Source organism: Acomys russatus, chromosome 13 (genome assembly GCF_903995435.1).
Source record: "Acomys russatus chromosome 13, mAcoRus1.1, whole genome shotgun sequence".
In the NCBI taxonomy this organism is placed as follows: domain Eukaryota; kingdom Metazoa; phylum Chordata; class Mammalia; order Rodentia; family Muridae; genus Acomys; species Acomys russatus.
The window spans coordinates 60,363,362-60,382,474 of record NC_067149.1 but is presented as its reverse complement, the minus strand read 5'-3'; the positions used below and the strand labels follow the sequence as shown (position 1 = coordinate 60,382,474).

Here is a 19,113-nt window from a genome sequence, read left to right as displayed (position 1 = left end):
GGTAAGGAACACATCTGTATATCCCTCAGTCAACCTCAGCTCAGCTGGTTAATACCAAGATAAAGCCTGGCTTGATCTCCCAGTTCTGCCTCTGTGACAACCTTGTCTGTTCTCTTCCACTGAGCTGTCATTTCCGGTGTGTCGTGCAACCATAGTTAAATGGGTTTGAACGCTGTCAGGCTATCGTCACAGTAGAAGATAGCCTGGGCCATATCACAAGGTAACTACAGCCTTGCATCATACCCTGAGCTTAAAGTTTTCCCACCTCCCTTTACCCTCCATCCATCCCTGAGGCAGGAGCCACTCCTCAGTCCACTTCTGAAGACAGCCCTTCTCAATTCAGCAGCTGTTAACCAGAGGGTGCTCTGAGCACCGGAAGATCCTGGTCTCCTCTTCTGGTATCTTCTGTCCAGCTCTAGGACTAGTCATTTCAGGTCCAGTTGTTCCCAGCATCCTTACGACTGCTCGTTCAGTGACCACCCTGGAGTCTGCAACAGCTAGAGCCACAGTTCCTGAGCAAAATGGGGACTACGCCTGAGTGCCTAAGAGCAGAAATTGCCATCTCTCCAGAGCACAGCAGTTCTCAACCTGAAGGTCATTACCCCTTTGGGGGTCAAATGACCCTTTCACAGGGCTCGCCTAAGACCATCAGAAACTTATATTACAATTCATAATGGTCCAACACTATAGTTATGAGGTAGCAACAAAAATAATTTTATGGTTGGGGATCACCACAACATAAGGAACTATATTAAAGGGTGGCAGCATTGGGGAGATTGAGAACCACTAAGTTAGCACTCCCAGAGTGCAGTGGGGTGTAAATGATGTGAGAAACACAGCCGCATAACAAGGGTGCAGCTACCCAAAAGAAACCCAGGAAAGCTGCAGGTGTGAGGAAGGCTGGCAACGCCCAATATGAGACAAACTTACATGGGCAAAGTCAATGCATCCGACCAACATTTCCCAGCTGGTTCCATGGCTTTATTAGAGCTTTTTCACTTAAAAGTAGATAATGAAAACTTACTTTGGTGAACTGGGAGAGGAAGAGAAGGGTGTGAGTGGCTCACAGCTGAGCAGAGACTGGAAGCTCAAGCTAGGAAAACAGACCGGAGCCAGTCAACAGAGTGCCTCAAATGAGAAGGACAGGGCAGAGATGTACCTCACATTGTTCAACATGCGTGACGCCCTGGGTTCAATCTGAGGACCCCAAAAAACCAGACACGGTGGCCCAAGCCTGACATCCCAGCCTCGGAATATGGAAGTAGACAAAGATGGTCAAGCTTTGTAGGTCACCGTCATCGGGTCCTGAGACACATGAGACCTCGTCTGTACATAAACAATAAACTAAAAAAACAGCAACATTGAACAGCTCCCTGAACAAGATGTCCCAGCCCTTGCCCTGACACAGTCACTGCCTTCACAGGAGAAGCACTCAGCGCTCATGCCCTGGCCTGAGCCCAGTCACACAAGAGCAACGGCGTACGGGACCCCATTGAGCAGGGTGAAGGTGCAGGCCTGGCTGTGGGATGTGTAAGCATGAAGTATAAACGAGGACCGCAGAGCCTCCTTGCAGACTAAAGGCCAGGCGGTTACCATCCATCTACTCTGTAAATCTGTAATGAGTTACTTCAGGCCAGGTTTTTCAATATCAAACACATACACACACACACACACACACACACACACACACACACACACACACACACACACACACACACCTACCGGCAGCCTCAAAAAGTGTATTTAATGAAAAATGTGATTGTAAATTTCCATTTCTCAGGAAGACTGATTATCTGTAATTTGCACATTTTACAAGCATGCACCTCAGAAGGCAAAGGGCTAACACTGATGAGAGAAAAAAAGCAGTGTAGCTACTTCAAAACTTGACTGTTGAGTCAAGTTGGAGGCTAAAGAATTTAACACATCTTCAGTAGATAGTAGCTGCATAAACCTCTTCAGCCCAACCTTCATCTTCATAGGTAACCAATTTATATACCACTCGTTTTCACGTGTGGCTATTCCAGTGACCAGGTACGCAGCAGTAGTTAGTAACAGAATTTCTAAGCCGCATTTGGATTCCCAAACATGTAGGATGTGTTACTAGTGTGTTTTGCCTTGGTCCTGCTAGGCAAGTGCTCGCCTCTGAGCTACAGTCCTGGCCTAAACATGCAATCTTCCCACAGATGAGCTCTGGGAAAAGTACTGACAGCTGCTGCCCTGGTCCTAAATATGGTGAGAGGCCAAGAAGAACTGCCTGGAGAGGTAGAGGTGGGTGGATCTCTGTGAGTTCAAGGCCAGCCTGCTGGTCTATGTAGCAAGTTCCAGGTTGGCCATGGGGAGGGAGAGAGAGAGAGAGAGAGAGAGAGAGAGAGAGAGAGAGATAGAGAGAGAGAGAGAAGTCTCAAAAAAAAGGAAGGAAAGGAAGGATTAGATAGAACAGAGAAATTCAAGTGGCTGGATCAGTTTTGGGTAAAGATTCAACATGTAGCCCGTTAAAAAGATTTGATGGATTATTCTAGAAGCCCAGTGTTTCAGCGAAAACCTCTTTAATGCTTTCCTTTTGTAAAAGACTCCACAATGAAATTTGATGAAGCTTTCTAAATTACGATTGTGACACGCCCCCCCCCCAATGCTATCAGCCAATGTGTACCATTCACAAAGCTGCTATCTCTTCGAGACTCCTGAAAGCTAATTTACACGTGCTTAACAGGCCTACATAAAATTAATTCTGTGAAAATATCATAACTCCTATTTAAATACTCCACAATAGGGTCAGCAATAATAATGGTCTACAAATGACTCAGTATGCTAATGGAAATTAATGATATATAATATCTGCACCCATTCCTCATGAGCTGTATGGCCACCACCCAATACCCAATGACCAGCTCTGACCACACATTAGCCCATGTAAATCTGTTTCAGGAAAACCCCATTATTCTTTACCATGAAGTTAGGGTAATTTATAACCTCTCCCAGGGACACACTGTTAGGTTTAACCTCTATGAAAGCATCTTATATACTAGACTACGAATAAGAACTTACTAGACTGTTATTTCCTAATATTTGTTGTCTTCACGTTATCCCTGACACCTGATATTTCCAGTAGATAGTTTTTAATGATCTATTGAGAATGGCTAGTATTTTTAGTTAAAATTCATACACTTACATTTTGAAGTGATACTATTGAGGTATCTCCCAAAGTTGCTGTTTACAAGTAATGATGTCCTACTTAGCTTTAACTGTCACTTTAACTGTAGTCACTTGAGAAGGGACTCCCAATCAAGGGATTGCCCAGAGCAGACTGGCTTCTGGGCACAAAGCGGGAGTGTGCTAAGTGCTAACTGATGTGGGAGGGCCCAGTCCACTGTGGGTGGCACCACTCCCTAGGTCCTGGGCTATATAAGAAAGCTGGCTGAGCATGGACCTGAGTGAGCCAGCAAGCAGCATTCCTCCATGGTTTTTACTTCCAATCCTACTTCAATTCCCACCCTGATGTCCTTCCATGATGGACTCTAACCTGTAAATGGAAATAAATCTTTTCCTCCCCAAAGCTGCTTTTAGTCAGAGCATTTTATCAGAGCCACAGAAAGGAAGCTAGGACACATACATTGCCCAAACTCTGGTTATTTATCTTAAGAGGTGACAATATGGCACCAATGAATCTAACTGAATAAAAACACTATATTTTGATAAATGACTAACTTTCAAAGATATTCACATTGGGATTTGAATCTAAAATGTCCTCCACAAACTTGTGTTCTGAGCGCTCTGTCTCCAAGTTACAAAGCTATTTTGAAGGAGGTAGAGCCTGGTTGCCAGAAGAGAGCAGACAGGGTGGGCCTTCAAAGGCTATGCCCACCCTGCTCCCTGCTCCAACTCCTAAACACACAACCACAGAGGGACACTGACATATTTTCTCCACTATGAGGTGCACTTAACAATGAGGCAGGATGTCTTTTTCCCCTCATGTGGTTTCTTCTAGGTATCTTTCACAACAATGTAAAAGGTACCAACCAAGAGAAAAAAACTAAGATGCGTAAGATCCCAGAGGGCGGTGGCCTGGTCACATCTCCCCATGAAGGAGAGCAAACCCACTGGAAGGTATTACATTCATGTCTAACTTGAACCACCACTGTACCCCAGCATACAAGGGGGGTGTTCTCCCTCCCATGCTCACGTTCTGCTTCTATCAGCAAACATCCCTGTCCACAGGCACCTACTTCTGAAGCTGCAGGTCAGAACACCACAGAACCTGGATACAGGAAGGAGTTCCTGTGCTCACCACCACTGGGCATCTGGTACCAGTCCACGCCTATGTCACTGAATGCCCACAGCTACTCTACAGCCTAGCTTGTGTCGGCAACTCCACAACCTAGCTTGTGTTCACCACATGCCTTAAATATCAAAACTCAAGAGCCACAGGTAGATAGAAGAGGATCAGGACTTAAATCCCAGGCTGTCAGATTCCTGATCTCTGGGAACAAGACCCAGCATGCACATAAAAAGCTGGACCTGGTGGCATGTGCCAATAATCCTAGCCCTAGGGAGGAGGACGAGGACAAGGCAGGAAGAAGCCACAGCTCATCATCACTCTAGTCACCTCAGTCAGGATCCTGCCTCAAAAAGTAATGTGGAGAGTGATCTAGTGAGACATCTGATGTCACCCTCTGGCCTCCTAACAAAAACATCAGAGCACAGACACACACATATGGACACACAAGCATACACATGCACACCCGCAAGCATGTGCACACACAGAAGCATGTACACACACACATGTGCACACTCACATGCACACACAAGCATACACATGCACACACACAAGCATATGCACACACACATACACACATAAGCATAAGCACACACACAAATACACACAGAGACACACATGCCAATTTCCTTCCAAAACAGGGGCTAGGGATATACTTAATTAGCTGAGTCACCACCCAAAGTATATATTTTATTCACAAAAAGTTTAAACAGAGAAGTCTACAAATACACAGACAAGTTCTCAAACTGGGATACAAGACTGCCCTTTAAAGCCAAACTGAAAGACAAAGGATGGGTGTACAGCCACTCGACCTGGCATGTCTATGTCATCCACCACAAGAAGTAACCAATAGCCAGACGGTGGTGGTACACACCTTTAATCCCATCACTTGGGAGGCAGAGCATCACAGGTCCCTGTGAGTTCGAGGCCAGCCTGGTCTACAGAGTGAGTTCCAAGGATACAAAGAGAAACCCTGTCTCAAACCCTGCTCTCCAAAAACACCAAAACAAACAAACAAACAAAAAAACACAACAAATAATTGAATGTTCTCTAGATACCTACTTACTAGGCCCATGCGCTCCTTATGTACTTAAATACACACACACATGCATGCACACACATGTAAACTCATATGTACGTATGCATGTATGTGTGTGTCCATATATATATATGCCCCGATCTATATGGACACACACATTCCCAGACACATACATGTATATATGCATGCATATACACATATATATGTATATTTATATTCATATGTATGTATATATACACATATGTATACATGCACACATACAGATATACACACACACACACACACACAGCACACTCACAGGCAGAAGCAGCTAAGATCCAGATCCCCCCAACAGATAACAAGTGCTAAAATCCTGATTGTAAGCAGTCAAAGCTTGAATTGATACTATTTCCCAAAACAAACAAGCCAGGCTCCCAGCCTTGCATTACTGAGCACAATACCAGTCAAGGCCGCCAGGAAGTGCATGCTCCTGGAATGAAGCAGAGTGGAACTCAGCCCCTGCTGGGTCCTGAGTCTAACACTGTTTGCCAAAGTACCTGATCTCCCACCACCTCTCCTTAGGAAGAAGTGCTTTGTGGCTCAGGTTTTGACAGGGCAGGCTCCTTTCCCCAGCACTTTCCAATGCGCTGTGACAATTACCACCGAAGACCTTAAAGCACTGAAGTTCCCTGGTGTATTGTGACAGTAACTGAAAGTCTGCCTGCCCCGCTGCCAGCCCCACTGACCCAGTGAACCTCAAGGTGGGGTAGAAGTCACATGACAAGTTGAGTTTTGTTCCACCCTCACAGGGAAATCTGCTCCAGCGGGCAGGGCAGAGTTTAACAGCCACAGGGACAGAAAGCTGAGGTGGAGAAAGGCCTTGAGATAGGGTGTACAAAGAAGAGTGGACAGTCAGAATCGCAAGTTCCAGAGAGAGCAGGCACAGTCCCCTCCACCTCCACCACCTCCACCACAGGCTCCCTTTAGTTAAATATGTTAAGCTGTACCATTAAAGTGTCTTTTTAAAGGTTTCTTCAAGGAAAAGAAGCTCTTTAGACTGGGAGTATTTTGCACTGTAGCAGGAACTGAACATTCTATTATCCTCCCACACAGTTACTGAGGGGTAGAACACGGGGGGGGGGGGCACCAGGGAGTTGGGGGGGGGGGGGGTGAACAAGAGGTTTGTGCACTCAGAAGCAAACCTCTTCACCTCCTGAGGGCCATCCAACGTCAGGTGACACCAAAGTCCTTATTGGCGAAGATCCAAATAGGGTGACCCACAAGTCTTCTTTTGTGTGCCCATAAAATGCTCCCACACAATAACCAAGAACTAACTATAAAAACAGTTGACTTTTACAGTAGTTTTCTGTTTTCCTGGCTTTGACTCTCTGTATGAGGGCTAAGGACACAGCTAGGTAGATAAGAGTGTTTACCTTGCATACAGGAAGTCCTATGTTCCATCCCGGCATAAGAAAAAGACAGGAGGCAAGTTCATCGAAGTGAGGATTTTAACTTTGACTCCCAAGGCCAGCGACAGTTGCCCTAGCAGAGTTGATGAGGTTCCTAGAATATCCCAGAGTCAACACAGAGGCCATGGAAGAGTACGGTGCCTATGTGAGGGGGCAGTGAGGCAAGTGGTTAGAGCAGGGATGGTGCCCAGAAACGCATAAACGCATAAGAGAAGAAATTGTACAAGCTAAATACATCAGCCAGCCAGAGGGCTACGGTGAGAGACCGGGGCTGTCACTGGTAGCGCGCTTTCCTAACATGCAGAAAGCATGGTCTGACTCCAGCACCATATAAACTGAGCATGTTGCTACACATATAAACCCAGCACTCGGGAGGCAAGGGCAGTCTGAACTTCAAGGTCACTCTCAGCTACATACAGAGCCTGAGGCTCCCCTGGGATCCAGGGGACCCCGGGCACACACACAAAGTTGTGTCATGAAAGGTATTGTTCTAAGTGGTGTCAGAGACACAGAGACCTAGCAAACAGGACCCATGCCCAGGAAGGTGAACTTTACTACCACACACGTGTACACTGAGCAGCACAGAGAGGCGAGACGTGTCAGGGCACTGGGAAGACCAAGGGTGCCAGGAGCGGAGATCCCACGGGCCAGCTAGGCTAGCTAAAATGGCGAGGTACAGATCGAGGGAGAGACTCTGTCTCAGAAACTCAGGTGGAGCGCAACTAAGGAAGACACCCAGCGTTGACATTTTAAGACATCCAGAGAGAAAGGCAACGTAGAACTGTGTCCAGTCACATTAAGTCAACAAGAGGGTAAGATGCGCAAACTGACCAGCGGGACTCAGCCTGGAACCCAGAGAGACTTAGCACCAGGCAGATGAGGAAGGGAAGGAACCCAGGAACACCAGCAACCACAGCTGCATGAACGGCCACCAGAGGGTCACGTGGCTCAAAACACAGACCTGGGAAACTTCTCAGAATCTTGGAGATCGTGCCTTGGCTTTTGTTTTGTTTCGAAGCTGATTTTTAGAGTCACTTTAGGCTTTCAAAAACAGAGCAGAAGGCACAAAGATGTGTCCACAGAACCGTAAGTCCCACCATTATTAACATCTGTCACCACAGCAGCACAAGTTCTCTTACAGATTAGGAAGGACATGCCAGGACACAGAGGTCCCTGTTCAAGGTCAAGGCCACCTTTCTCCTTCACAGAGAACAAACATCAGTGCATCTGGAGCAACATGCACAGCCAGGCAGAGATTTTCGACAGCCATCCACAGATGTCTGGTTTCAACTTGGCTTGTGAAAGTGAAACTGGAACGGGACAGTTGGGAGGGCAAGAGGGACATAAGAGAGGGCAACACAGCGAAGAAGTGCTAGGGACGATGACACAGGACACACAGGCATGCAAACGACACCCCATACTTCCTACACTAACTTCCTCAATGGGTGAAAGACTCATTGTTTTAAGAGCAGATAATCAAGAGAAAAAGAAGAGTTCTCACAGGCTGTGACAAGTTCAATCCCCGTACTTTCAATCACACTTGATCCATTGTATTAACCCAAAATTCTTCAGGTTAGAACCACAGCAGTCTTCAAGTCAGCGCCATTTCGAGCAGTGCTACATGGGCTCAACGCCATCCTCATACGGGCGCACTGATGTCACACACACAACTGGCCACCTGGTTCCTGAAGACCTGTCTCAGTTATCGGACCAACTGCTCATCCCTGGGCACTGCATGTAGTCAACTGGTATTCTGCTCCTTCAAAATGTCTCCGAGGTCAGGGGTGGTAGAGCTGGCCTGTAATCCCAGCAGCCGGAAGGCTGAGGTAGGAGACTTGTAAGCTCCAGGATAGACTGGCCTATTCAGACCATTTCAAAAAAAATCATAAAATACAGAAAGTCCTGCTAAGCTGGAGACATTTTCATTCTTGGATGAACTGTGTGTACATGTGCCCGTGAGTAGGAATGTATGTACCACGGCAGACATTTTCATTTTTAGATGACCGTGTGTACATGTGTCCGTGAGTAGGCATGTATGTACCATGGCAGACATTGTCATTCTTGGATGACCTGTGTGGACATGTGGCCGTGAGGAGGCATGTGTGTACCATGGCTCACATGTGGAGGTTGAAGGACAGCTGATTCGCTCTTCCCACCTTGAGACAGGTACTTACTTATCCCCTGCACAATTACTAAGGACAGATGGCTCTTGGGTTTCTTGGCACGTCCCCCGTCTCCACCTCCGAGTGTAGGAGTTCTGGGATTACAGATACATCCCTGGGAGGTTTTTATGTAGGTTCTGAAGCTGAAGTCAAGGTTTGAGGGTTGTTTGGCATTTGGGGTCACTGAGCGCCTTCTCCAGCCGGCTGTAGACATCTGAATGGCCTGCACACTCACACTTAAAAACATCGCTACTCTGAGGACACAAGTAAGTCCCCTAGGTGCTCATCTGAAATGCTTGTCAGAATCAGGTTCTGATCAGATCATTTCAGTATTTTTCCTTCCTTAAAAGACCACAACTGAGCACCATTAACTGGAGTCTAAAGCAACCCTGGCACTGGCCAAGTGGAGTCGTTTTTTAGAGAGCAATTACCAGCAGCCACTTCTCTGCCTGGCATTTCTTTGGAGGAGGAAAGCCCGGGTAGACAAAGTGAGCAAGGAGTTGGGATGTGAGTGTCTCAGCATTTTAAAAAATATGTACAGTTGCTGGCACGAAGATTAAACATTTATCCTCCTCTTGCGGCCACTTTGGTTTCCAGGGACCTGACGTTTGAGTGAGGCAGGCGCATGAGAGGTACACCCACAGATGCTTGCAACACACACCAAAGTCGACTGAAATGTTTCAAAGTGCCTTTTCATGCCTTTAATTCAAAGATGAACACATTTCAAGGTGACCCAATCCTCAAGCGACAGACAGTGTTTTAAAAGGGCCAGAACTCTCCACTTTCACCGTTTCTAGTGACACGTTTCAATCGCGTCCTCAAGGGCTCCAGTCTGCGGTCTCATTTAGTAGTCTTTCTTCCCAGGCAGAGGCATCCCGTTTTCAACGAGGGCTTGAAGTTTGCCTTGCCTCCTAATAATTAAAACCCACAGGGCTTAGATACTTCTATGAAAAGATGTGTTTCAGCGTAGCAGGTACCACAGAGGACTTTTAATTATTTAATTATACAACAAACTCATTATCAATTTATAGTATTCTATTTATCAAAACAGTATCAGAATAATAAAAGACAGCCTTATGTGTATGCTTATAAACAACAGTTAGCAGACTTCAAAACAGAATAAAATTGTTCATAAAAGGACACCCCACTTAAAATATACAAATGTACAATCACACACTGACTGTGTGACCCATACACAGAATTAATCATTTCTGTTTTCTTCAATATATTAGTCATATCTACTATAGAAAAATAAGAGTACTAGAAATCTGACAGTTCCTGTATTTAAAGACACCTTCTAAAGTGCTCTTGCTCAATCCCTGTGCACAAACTATCCCATGAGGAAGAGCATTGCGAAGAACGCCTCCCCTGAACTGCTGTGAATCCACCTCGTCCTGTCCTTCCATGTCTCTGAAGGCTTTTTGGTTAGGTCTCGGACAGTCCAAATATCCAGAAATGATCTCAAATTGGACTGTAGGATTTCTGGCAGTTGGATAAAAGCCAGAATTCCTCAGGAACTTGTGAAACAAGTTTTCTGTCCCCCCAAAAGGAATCATTTTCCTTACTTCTGGCAGAAGGGACATATGGCTGTCAGCATACCAAAGCCCATGCTGGCCTTCAGCTCCCTCAGTATCACAAGTACCTGTTACACATTTTAAAGTCCACACTAGCATCCTAGCCCTCCTCACCTCTTCCTCCTCTGTAGGAAGGAGTGTAAGCTTTGTCACAGGTGAAAGCAATCTTGGTGGGCTTTGCCCTTGGACACACCACGGATACTCCCTGAGATTAACCTTGAGATAGACTGGGTGGAGCCATCCTGGGCCTGGACAGGGGACTCCACCTGGACTATTGTCTCCTCAAAGGGAGGAGGAGAACCGCCCTTGCACGTGAGAGACAGGCAGGCGGAGAGGATGAGCGGGGCAGCCGGTTGAGACCTGGCTTGCCCGTGGAACGGATACCGGAAGGTTCATTCTTTTTTCTCTTTACCCATTTTTCCCTCTTGTGCAAGTTAGTTGGATTGTATAATAAAGTTTAATTGTTAAGAAAACAGAGCCAACACTCGTCTGCGTTAAATGCTCAACAGCTCATGGCCTGGCCTCCCCACACCTACTCATCCTCAGAATCCAGCTACGCTTACTGGTCCCTGTCTTGCTTTCTCAAAAAAACATAAAAACAAAACAAAACAAAAGCTCTCTCATTCTCTTGCTGTTTACTCTCCCTATGTTTCCAGCTCGCCTTCTCCTGTGCTCTATTCTGTCTCTACCTCTTGCTCCCCCGCTATCTCCGCTCTTCTCTCCTGCTTCCCTGGCCCTGGCAACATCCAGGCTGCTTTCTTTTCTCTCCGCTCTAGACTCTTCCAGTTGCTACACCTTCTCCGTAATAATGGCACAGTGATGTGGGCCGTTTCTTTACTATGCACCTCAAATGCACTTCCACTGTTGGGTTTGCTTACTTTAGTTCTGAGACAGGGTCTCATGAACCGCAGGATGACCTCAGAATTGTTAATCCTTCTGCTTCCACATCCTAGTAGTGGGATCGAATCACAATGCTGGAAATAAATCTAGGGCTTCCACTTGCATGACTTTTAATTTCTTTTTCTTTCTTTTCTTTTTTTTTTTTTTTTTTTTTTTTTTTTTTTTTTTTTTGAGACAAGGTTTCTCCGTGTACCCTTGACTGTCCTGGACACACTTTGTAGACCAGGCTCACAATACTCAGCCTGCCTCTGCCTCCCTGAGTGCTCAGAGTGATCAAGGACCAAGCAGGGTGCCCCAGGGGTCCAGTCAAGCCACAGAACACCCGGCATTCTGCACAGGACTCTCCAAACCTCTGTGCATATGAACACATTTTTTTTAAGTGCACTCTAGCCCCTTTCTCTTCTCTTCCTTAGACGCCTGTCCTAAACCACCAGGGTGAACATAGAAAAGGAGGTAAACAAGATGGGCAATTGAACCACCACATTTGTACACCCTCAGGCCCAGAGCAGGACATGGAGGGCCCTAACAGATAAAGAGAGCACCATGCTTACAGCGGCCCAGAGTCCAGACACAAGAAGAAATCAGCTTCCTCCTGTGTTCCTAATCTCACACAAGCTCCTATAAAAACAAAAATAAAAGACAACAAGGGGGGGTGGGACCTAGGACACCATTACCACAACTCATTGAATGATCAGTCTAAGCCGGGCAGCCTATAAGCCAAGCACTTGGGAGGTAGAGGATAGAGGATTAGGATTCAAGGTTGCACTCAACTACAGAAAGTTCTAGGCCAGGCCAGCATGCTCTTTACTGCCTGGTTCTCCATTTATGAGGTCACCTCCACCATGTACACACGCGATATCTACAAAGAGCTCCTTGTCTCCTTGGTGGCCTCACTCTTCATGGGCTTTGCAGTCCTGTTCTTCCTGCTCTGGGTCGGCATCTATGTGTGAGTCCCTAAGGGTACCCACCAGGAAGCTCACCAAGTCCCTGCTTTTGTAAATTAAGTTTTTTTTTACCATTGCTACACTTGTCCCACCGGCTGTTTACAATAAAGGTAGATGTATGACAAAAATAAAATAAAATAAATGTTCTAGGCCAAACTGGAATATATAAGACCATTTCCGGGACTGGAGAGATGGCTCAGCAGTTAAGAGCACTGGCTGCTCTTCCAGAGGACCTGAGTTCAAGTCCTAGCACCCAGATGTCAGTTCACAACTGTCTATAACACCAGACCCAGGTAATCCAAGGGCACCAGGCACCCATGTGGTGCATAAATGCACATGTAGACAAAATACCCATACGTGTAAAATAAAATATAATACAAGATCTCAACCATCTCAGAGACAACTCCCCCCCCCCAAAAATCTGGATATATCTAACTTCATAAATGCACAAAGATAAATGGTGAATGAAAGATGAGTGGTTATAATATTTACAGTCTGTTTAAAAAAAGATTTTGTATTGGCCTGGTGAGATGGCTCAGTGGTTAAGAGAACTGCCCACTCTTGCAAGGAACCCGAGTTCTATTCCCAGACCCCACATGATGTCTCATGTGTCTGAAACTCCAGTTCCAGATCTGGTGAGCTCTTTCAGCTTCCAAGGGGACCACGAATATACATGGTATTCCTACATATATGCAAGTAAAACACCCATACACATAAAAACAAAAACACAAATCTAGGTGTGATGGTGCATGCCTGTAATCCAAGCACTCTGGGAGACAAGGCAAGCAGATCTCTGAGTTTGAGGCCAGCCTGGTCTACAAAGCAAAGGACAGCCAATGCTACATAGAGGAACTCTATCTCAAAACAAAACTAAACCAAAACAAACAGACCAGGGGGCTGGAGAGATGGCTCAGTGGTTAAGAGCACAGAATGCTCTTCCAGAGTTCCAGAGTCCAATTCTCAGCAACTACATGGTGGTTCACAACCATCTGTACTGGAATCTGCTGCCCTCTTCTGGCAGGCAGGTGTAAATGCAGATAAAACGCGCGCGCGCGCGCACGCACGCACGCACGCACGCACACGCACACGCACACGCACACACACACAAAATAAATAAAATCTTTAAAAAACAAAACCAGCCAGCCTCAAAAGACTGAAGTTGGACCGCAGCAAACAGGGACAAGACACAGTCATGACTTTTTTAGAATAAAAGCCAAGTGAACTGCCTGCCCAGGGTGCGTGCTAGCACTGTTTGGCTTCCGGAGACCCTTCCTAAAGAGAGCTACTCTGGCTTCCTCCCGGTGTTCCTCTGTGCTACATCAAGATTACTCTTTGTTTTGAACACCCTCCATTGTAGCTATATCCACCTCTTGTTAGTAACAGTATCCGCTGAATGAACTGTCCCCATTTCCTCACAACTAAGATCTGTTTAAAACTTTTCCCTTAACAGAAAAAAGTTGACATAAAGTAAGACATTACTAAAATGTCCCCTCATACAAAATCCCCACTTTCCAGATGCCTCTGGCAATGCACAAATTCAAAAGGAAGTTCTGCTGGCTAGCTTTACGTCAACTTGACATTAGCTAGTCATCCAAGGGGAGGGAACCACAACTGAAAAAGAAAATGTTCATACAAGATCAGGATATAGCCAAGCCTGTGGGGCATTTTCTTAGCTGGTGATTGTTGCAGAAAGAGCTCAGCCCATTGTGAGTGGTGCCATCCTTGGGCTGGCGGTCCCAGGTTCTATAAGAAAGCAGGCTGAACAAGCCATGAGGAGCAAGCCAGGAAGCATCACTCCTCCATGGCCCCTACATCCTGTCCTATTTGTGTTCCTGCCCTGACTTCCTTCGATAATGAGCAGTTAGGGAAATACGCCCTTTCTTCCCCTACTTGTTTTTGCTCATGGTGTTTCATTAAGAGCAATAGAAACCCCAGGACAAAGCCACTGCCTACCGCCCTGATAAGTGTGCTAGACCTTAACAAAGGGCGTCATCAAACTGCCTTTGACTGACATCCAAAACTAGGAAGGTATGGCACTCATAGCTCCTGCTCACACACAGGGCCCAGGTGCATGGACAAGTCCCCTGCAGTCAGTTGTTCAAGATGTATTCTTTCATTCCACACATGAAGGCCTTCCATCTGCCTTAGTTACTCGGGGGACTAAAGAAAAGCCATGCTTACCAGCACCTACATTTTACGAAAACATCAGAAAAGTCTAGAACATGTAAACAGAGCCTGGAGGAAGTAACAATGCAACCAACATGGTAGTCCCCTGAGTGTGCTCCAGAACCACCCAGGCCCGGATGGTTGGACCTCCATCTTACAATCACAGCATTCTTATCTGGAAAACCTCGTACACACAGCCAAATGCCAGGCTGGGAAGAAGCTTTCCTTGCAGAATTCTCATCCTAAAAATCAAGATTAGGGCCAGCCAGATGGCTCAGTGGGGAAAGACTCTTACTGCCCTGCTGGCCATCCTGAATTTAAGTCCTAGGTGGCAAATGGTGGAAAGTGAATCGACTCTGAAAGCTGCCCTCTGCCCTCCAGGGCGTGTGAACAAGTGCGCGCACACGTACCCCACACGCAAACAGTAGCTAAATAAATTTAATGTTTAAAATCTGGGTTAAAGGCTGGAGAGATGTCCCAGCAGTTAAGAGAACTTGTTGCTCTTCCAGAGGTACCTGCGTTCAAGCCCCACAGGGCAGTCCCAGGCCATCTGAAAGACCAGTCCCAGGGGATGGACGGCTTCTTCGAGCCTCACAGGCATTGCATGCACATGATACACAGACACGTACAGGCAAAACTCACACATAAAATGAAACTAAAATGAAATGAATTCTACAATCTGTCTGGTGATAACTGCACTTTTTAAAAAAAATGTTTTAATAAAAATGTATTTAAATAAATCTAATTTTTTTTTTTTTTTTTTTTTTTTTTTTTTTTTTTGGTTTTTCGAGACAGGGTTTCTCTGTGTAGCCTTGGCCACCTTGGTTCACTAAAAGTATTAAGGTGTCTTCAATCAGCAAAAAACACAAATATCAGCAATTAAAGCAATGGTGAAATTAATATAGAATAATGTTTTCCTAGTACATATATAATTCACATCATTTATTTTAGTGGTTTAGACTCAAGCTGTCATTGCTAAGGTTGATAGCAGAGCAGGGAAGGAAAGACCCTTGCAATCTACCTGATCTTAGCAAGAAAAGTAAGAAAAACATAACCTTTAAGTGGGGTGCTGAGTGCAATTTATTATTATACACTTATTATTATTCTAAATAGCAACTGTTTCTTTCTACACTGTTACTTTTCAACAAATGAGAGGTAGTGTTTTGACTGCTTTCTGAGAAAAGCTCTTCCTGTATAATACAGTCCAGGCTGGCCCCGCACACACCTGATGCTGGGGTTACAGATGTGTGTAACAGCACAGAGCCTGGACATACACATTACAAAAGTAAAAATGGTTTAATTACATCTCCTGAAAGGAAAATGTGAAAAATTTAAAATAACTGCTCGGGGGAAAATTGTGCTAAATCCTCCACAGGTGCATAGACACAGTCACACCTCACCTTCAACCCTTATAGGCCCCATCTTCAAGGATCCGCCAACCCAGGGCGTGCTTGGCCACTGCTAATGTTCACATTCCAGGGAGAGGACATATTGTAAGTCATCGTCTGTCGGGGGCAAAGCCTAAAATGAAACGAACCTGCTACACAAAGTCCCTGTCAAACGTGTTTACCACTCGCTTCAATACTAAGTGAGAGAAATGTACCAGAGGCTACCAGTTCCCGCCTCGCAGTATCCAAACCACCGTCATACAGAAGTACCTTCCTAATAACTATGTTACAAAAGAGTACACGTAAGCACAAAGTAATTTAGCCAAATAATCATTCGTTTTAAAAGGGACATTGTATGTAAGCACCTTAAATCACTTTTAGCAGAAGACCATGACAACTCCTCCACCAGCGCGCCAACTTTGGGTATGGCTACGTGAATTGGGCAGACTATGGCACGGGTACTCCGTCCGGCCTCTCAGCGGTTTGCTTTCTTTGCCACCAGGTGGAAAGGTCTAGCTAATTCTTCCTTGCTTCCGCTTAAAGGGTAAGACTGCAAAGAGCAGAGCAGTAGGGAACTCCGGGGTTCTGCTCGGTTCAGGTCTCTGTCCAGCGGCGACCGCCCTGCTTCCCCACCCTCAGCACGCGATCGGGCAAAGGGGAGCGTGACCCACCAACCCTTACCGAGCTCTGTGCCCCGACAGTGCGCAGCCATCGTAGCCACCCCTGAAAGACCAACACTCGCGCCAATGCTTCCTACTTCCTGCCAAGTGCCCGCCCCCTAGACACGCCCCTTCGCCCTCCTAAGCCCCACCCCTCATGTTCACGCCCCACAATTTGTATGCCTCAATCTTTTTCCCCAAGCCAGCGCCAAGGCGTGACACTAAACCAAGCCCTCTACTGTTGCCTGGTCCCTCCGGTTCAGGCACGTGACTTCAGCATGTTCCACCTCCCAGAAGTCTTCCCAGACCATTTAAAAATGCTTACATTGCTAACTGAGCTAAACAGAATGAGTTTTAGGAACTTCAGCTGTAGGACCACGTGAGTAGCAGGACTGGGTTTCTTCTTGCATGGGCAGAGCTCTGCAGCCTTGGACTGTAGGCAGTGTTCCCCAGCCCTCAGATGCCAAGGCAGTCTAGGCCCTAGAGCACGCAGTGATGTCTAGTCTGGACTCAATGAAAGAGCAGGTAGGTCATGAACCTGGTAAGACCCGGTTTCTTGTTTTAAGACAGGGTTTCAGTCAGTAACCATTTTGTTTTTTGTTTGTTTGTTTTAACTCGGGGCCCAGAAACTTCAGTGTTCCTCCTGCCCAAACTCCCCCACTGCTGGGAGTACGGTGCCTGCCACCACATTCAACAAAAGATTGGGTTTTTTTTTTAATTATTAAAAAAACATAATATTTTTATTTTTTCTATACATACGCGTGTATGTACCATATGGTGCAAGTACCTGCAAAAGCCAGGACAGGACCCTCTGGGCCAAGAGTTAGAGGTGGTCATGAGCTGAGATCCAAACTAGTCTTACGGAAGAGCAGGCACTCTGTTGAGCCATCTCTCTTTGGTTGGTTGGTTGGTTGGTTGATTGGCTGGCTTTGTTTTTTTCTATTTTCAAGACAGGGTTTCTTTGTGTAGCCTTGGCTGTCCTGGACTCACTTTGTAGGGCAGGCTGGCCTCAACCTCCCAAGTGCTGGGATTACCGGCATGCGCCACTGCACTCGGCAGTGAAGGGACTTTTTAAAACTCAGTTCTGTGAATAATTGAATATGTGACCTGGGAACACTACTGGCCTCTGTGAACTTCATTTTCTGTTATCTGTGAGAGAAAGATCCTGACAGCTACTTGCCTCTCTAAACCTGAGATGGCGCGAGGCGGTTTTTCAGCCTGGCTTCTTCAGATTGCTCCAGGTTCAGCACAGACTGCTGGTCATGGAATGTCCTCACAGGTGGAATCATCTCTGCTGGCAGAAAAACTCTGCTACAGGTTTGCCTATTGAGTCAGTTACTGTAGGTGTTTTCAGATGTGCGAAAGCATTTTCCTGTCAGCAAAGCCCTGTCAGAGGCCTACATTTTGAGCAGCAACCTGGTAGAGGATTCACTAATGAACTAAGCCTATTCATATTTCAATTGTACTTAATGACTAGAAGGTTCTAGGGATGCTATGGTCTACTTACTATAAAATTGGGTAATCAAACTAAGTTTGCCTTGCAAAGTTGTATGGCTTATAAATACTGGAGGACATGATAAATGTAAGCTATTAGTGGTAGTGTCGGAAACATAATTACTCAGCTAAATAAAAGTTGGTTTATTCCCTTACACAGAGCTGCCATCTAGTTTAGTGCACACACAGCTGCTTCTACGTATTTGGGCTGTGTCTAGATCATATAATGGTAATAAAATTATGCTATTTTTACTTCTTTGCCAAAAAGAAAAGCAGGCATACATACAAACCTGGAGCTTTTCTGGAACTCACTAGACCACCAAGAATGCCAACGTCAAGCATGGCCATAATATTCATGCTCAACACAAACACCCACGGAATTACCCCAGCCACAATGACTAATATGTACCTATCACATGTGTGGCACAGGCATGTTCGCCACCGTGTCTGACTTCTTAGGAGGGTGCTCCTCAAACCTGCACAGCATGCCTTTTACTAAGTCAACTCACCCATGCCACTTCTTCAAACCGCAAGTTGTAGCCCCACTCAGAATTGGCACACTGTTATTCTCTATCAGCACCCAAACCCAATAACCCAACCTCCTTAATCTCAATTTCTAAAGCAATGCCCTTTCCTACAGTGTGGGCGGTAAGGATGAGCACTAGGTAAAGGCAGAGGGGAGCAGACAGGAAGGCAACACAGCCGAGGGAGGACACAAGCAGCTTGGCCAGGGTGGAAACAGAAGAGAGGCAAAGAACAGATCTGGAGAGGCCCCACGTCAGACACGCGGCCAGACACACGAATCAGAACATGCATGTAGGGTCATCCGCACTGTACGTACGGATCAGAGCATGTATGTAGGGTCATCTGCACTGTACAGATCAGAACATGCATGTAGGGTCATCCACACCTTTTCCCTTGAGCACCTGAACTTAAGGTAGCATCAGTCACTAAAGAAACTGCAATGAGTTGAGAGATTGAGGGCTGAAAATATCTTGGAGCACCTAGAAGGTAGAGCAAGTTTCTCCTGGTGACTCCAGGCAAAATGTCACTTTGCCAGCACCTT

General features: G+C 46.0%; 1 protein-coding gene across 1 annotated transcript in view; it reads right to left on the bottom strand.

Annotated features, from left to right (window-relative positions):
- The window catches only part of Dera (deoxyribose-phosphate aldolase), an 83,818-nt gene extending 67,158 nt beyond the window's left edge, over positions 1–16,660 (bottom strand). The window contains exon 1 of the mRNA XM_051155517.1: positions 16,576–16,660. Within this exon, the coding sequence (XP_051011474.1) occupies positions 16,576–16,606 (31 nt within the window). The 5' untranslated portion in view covers positions 16,607–16,660. The remainder of the gene's footprint in view (positions 1–16,575) is intronic.
- Positions 16,661–19,113: the final 2,453 nt, after the last annotated feature.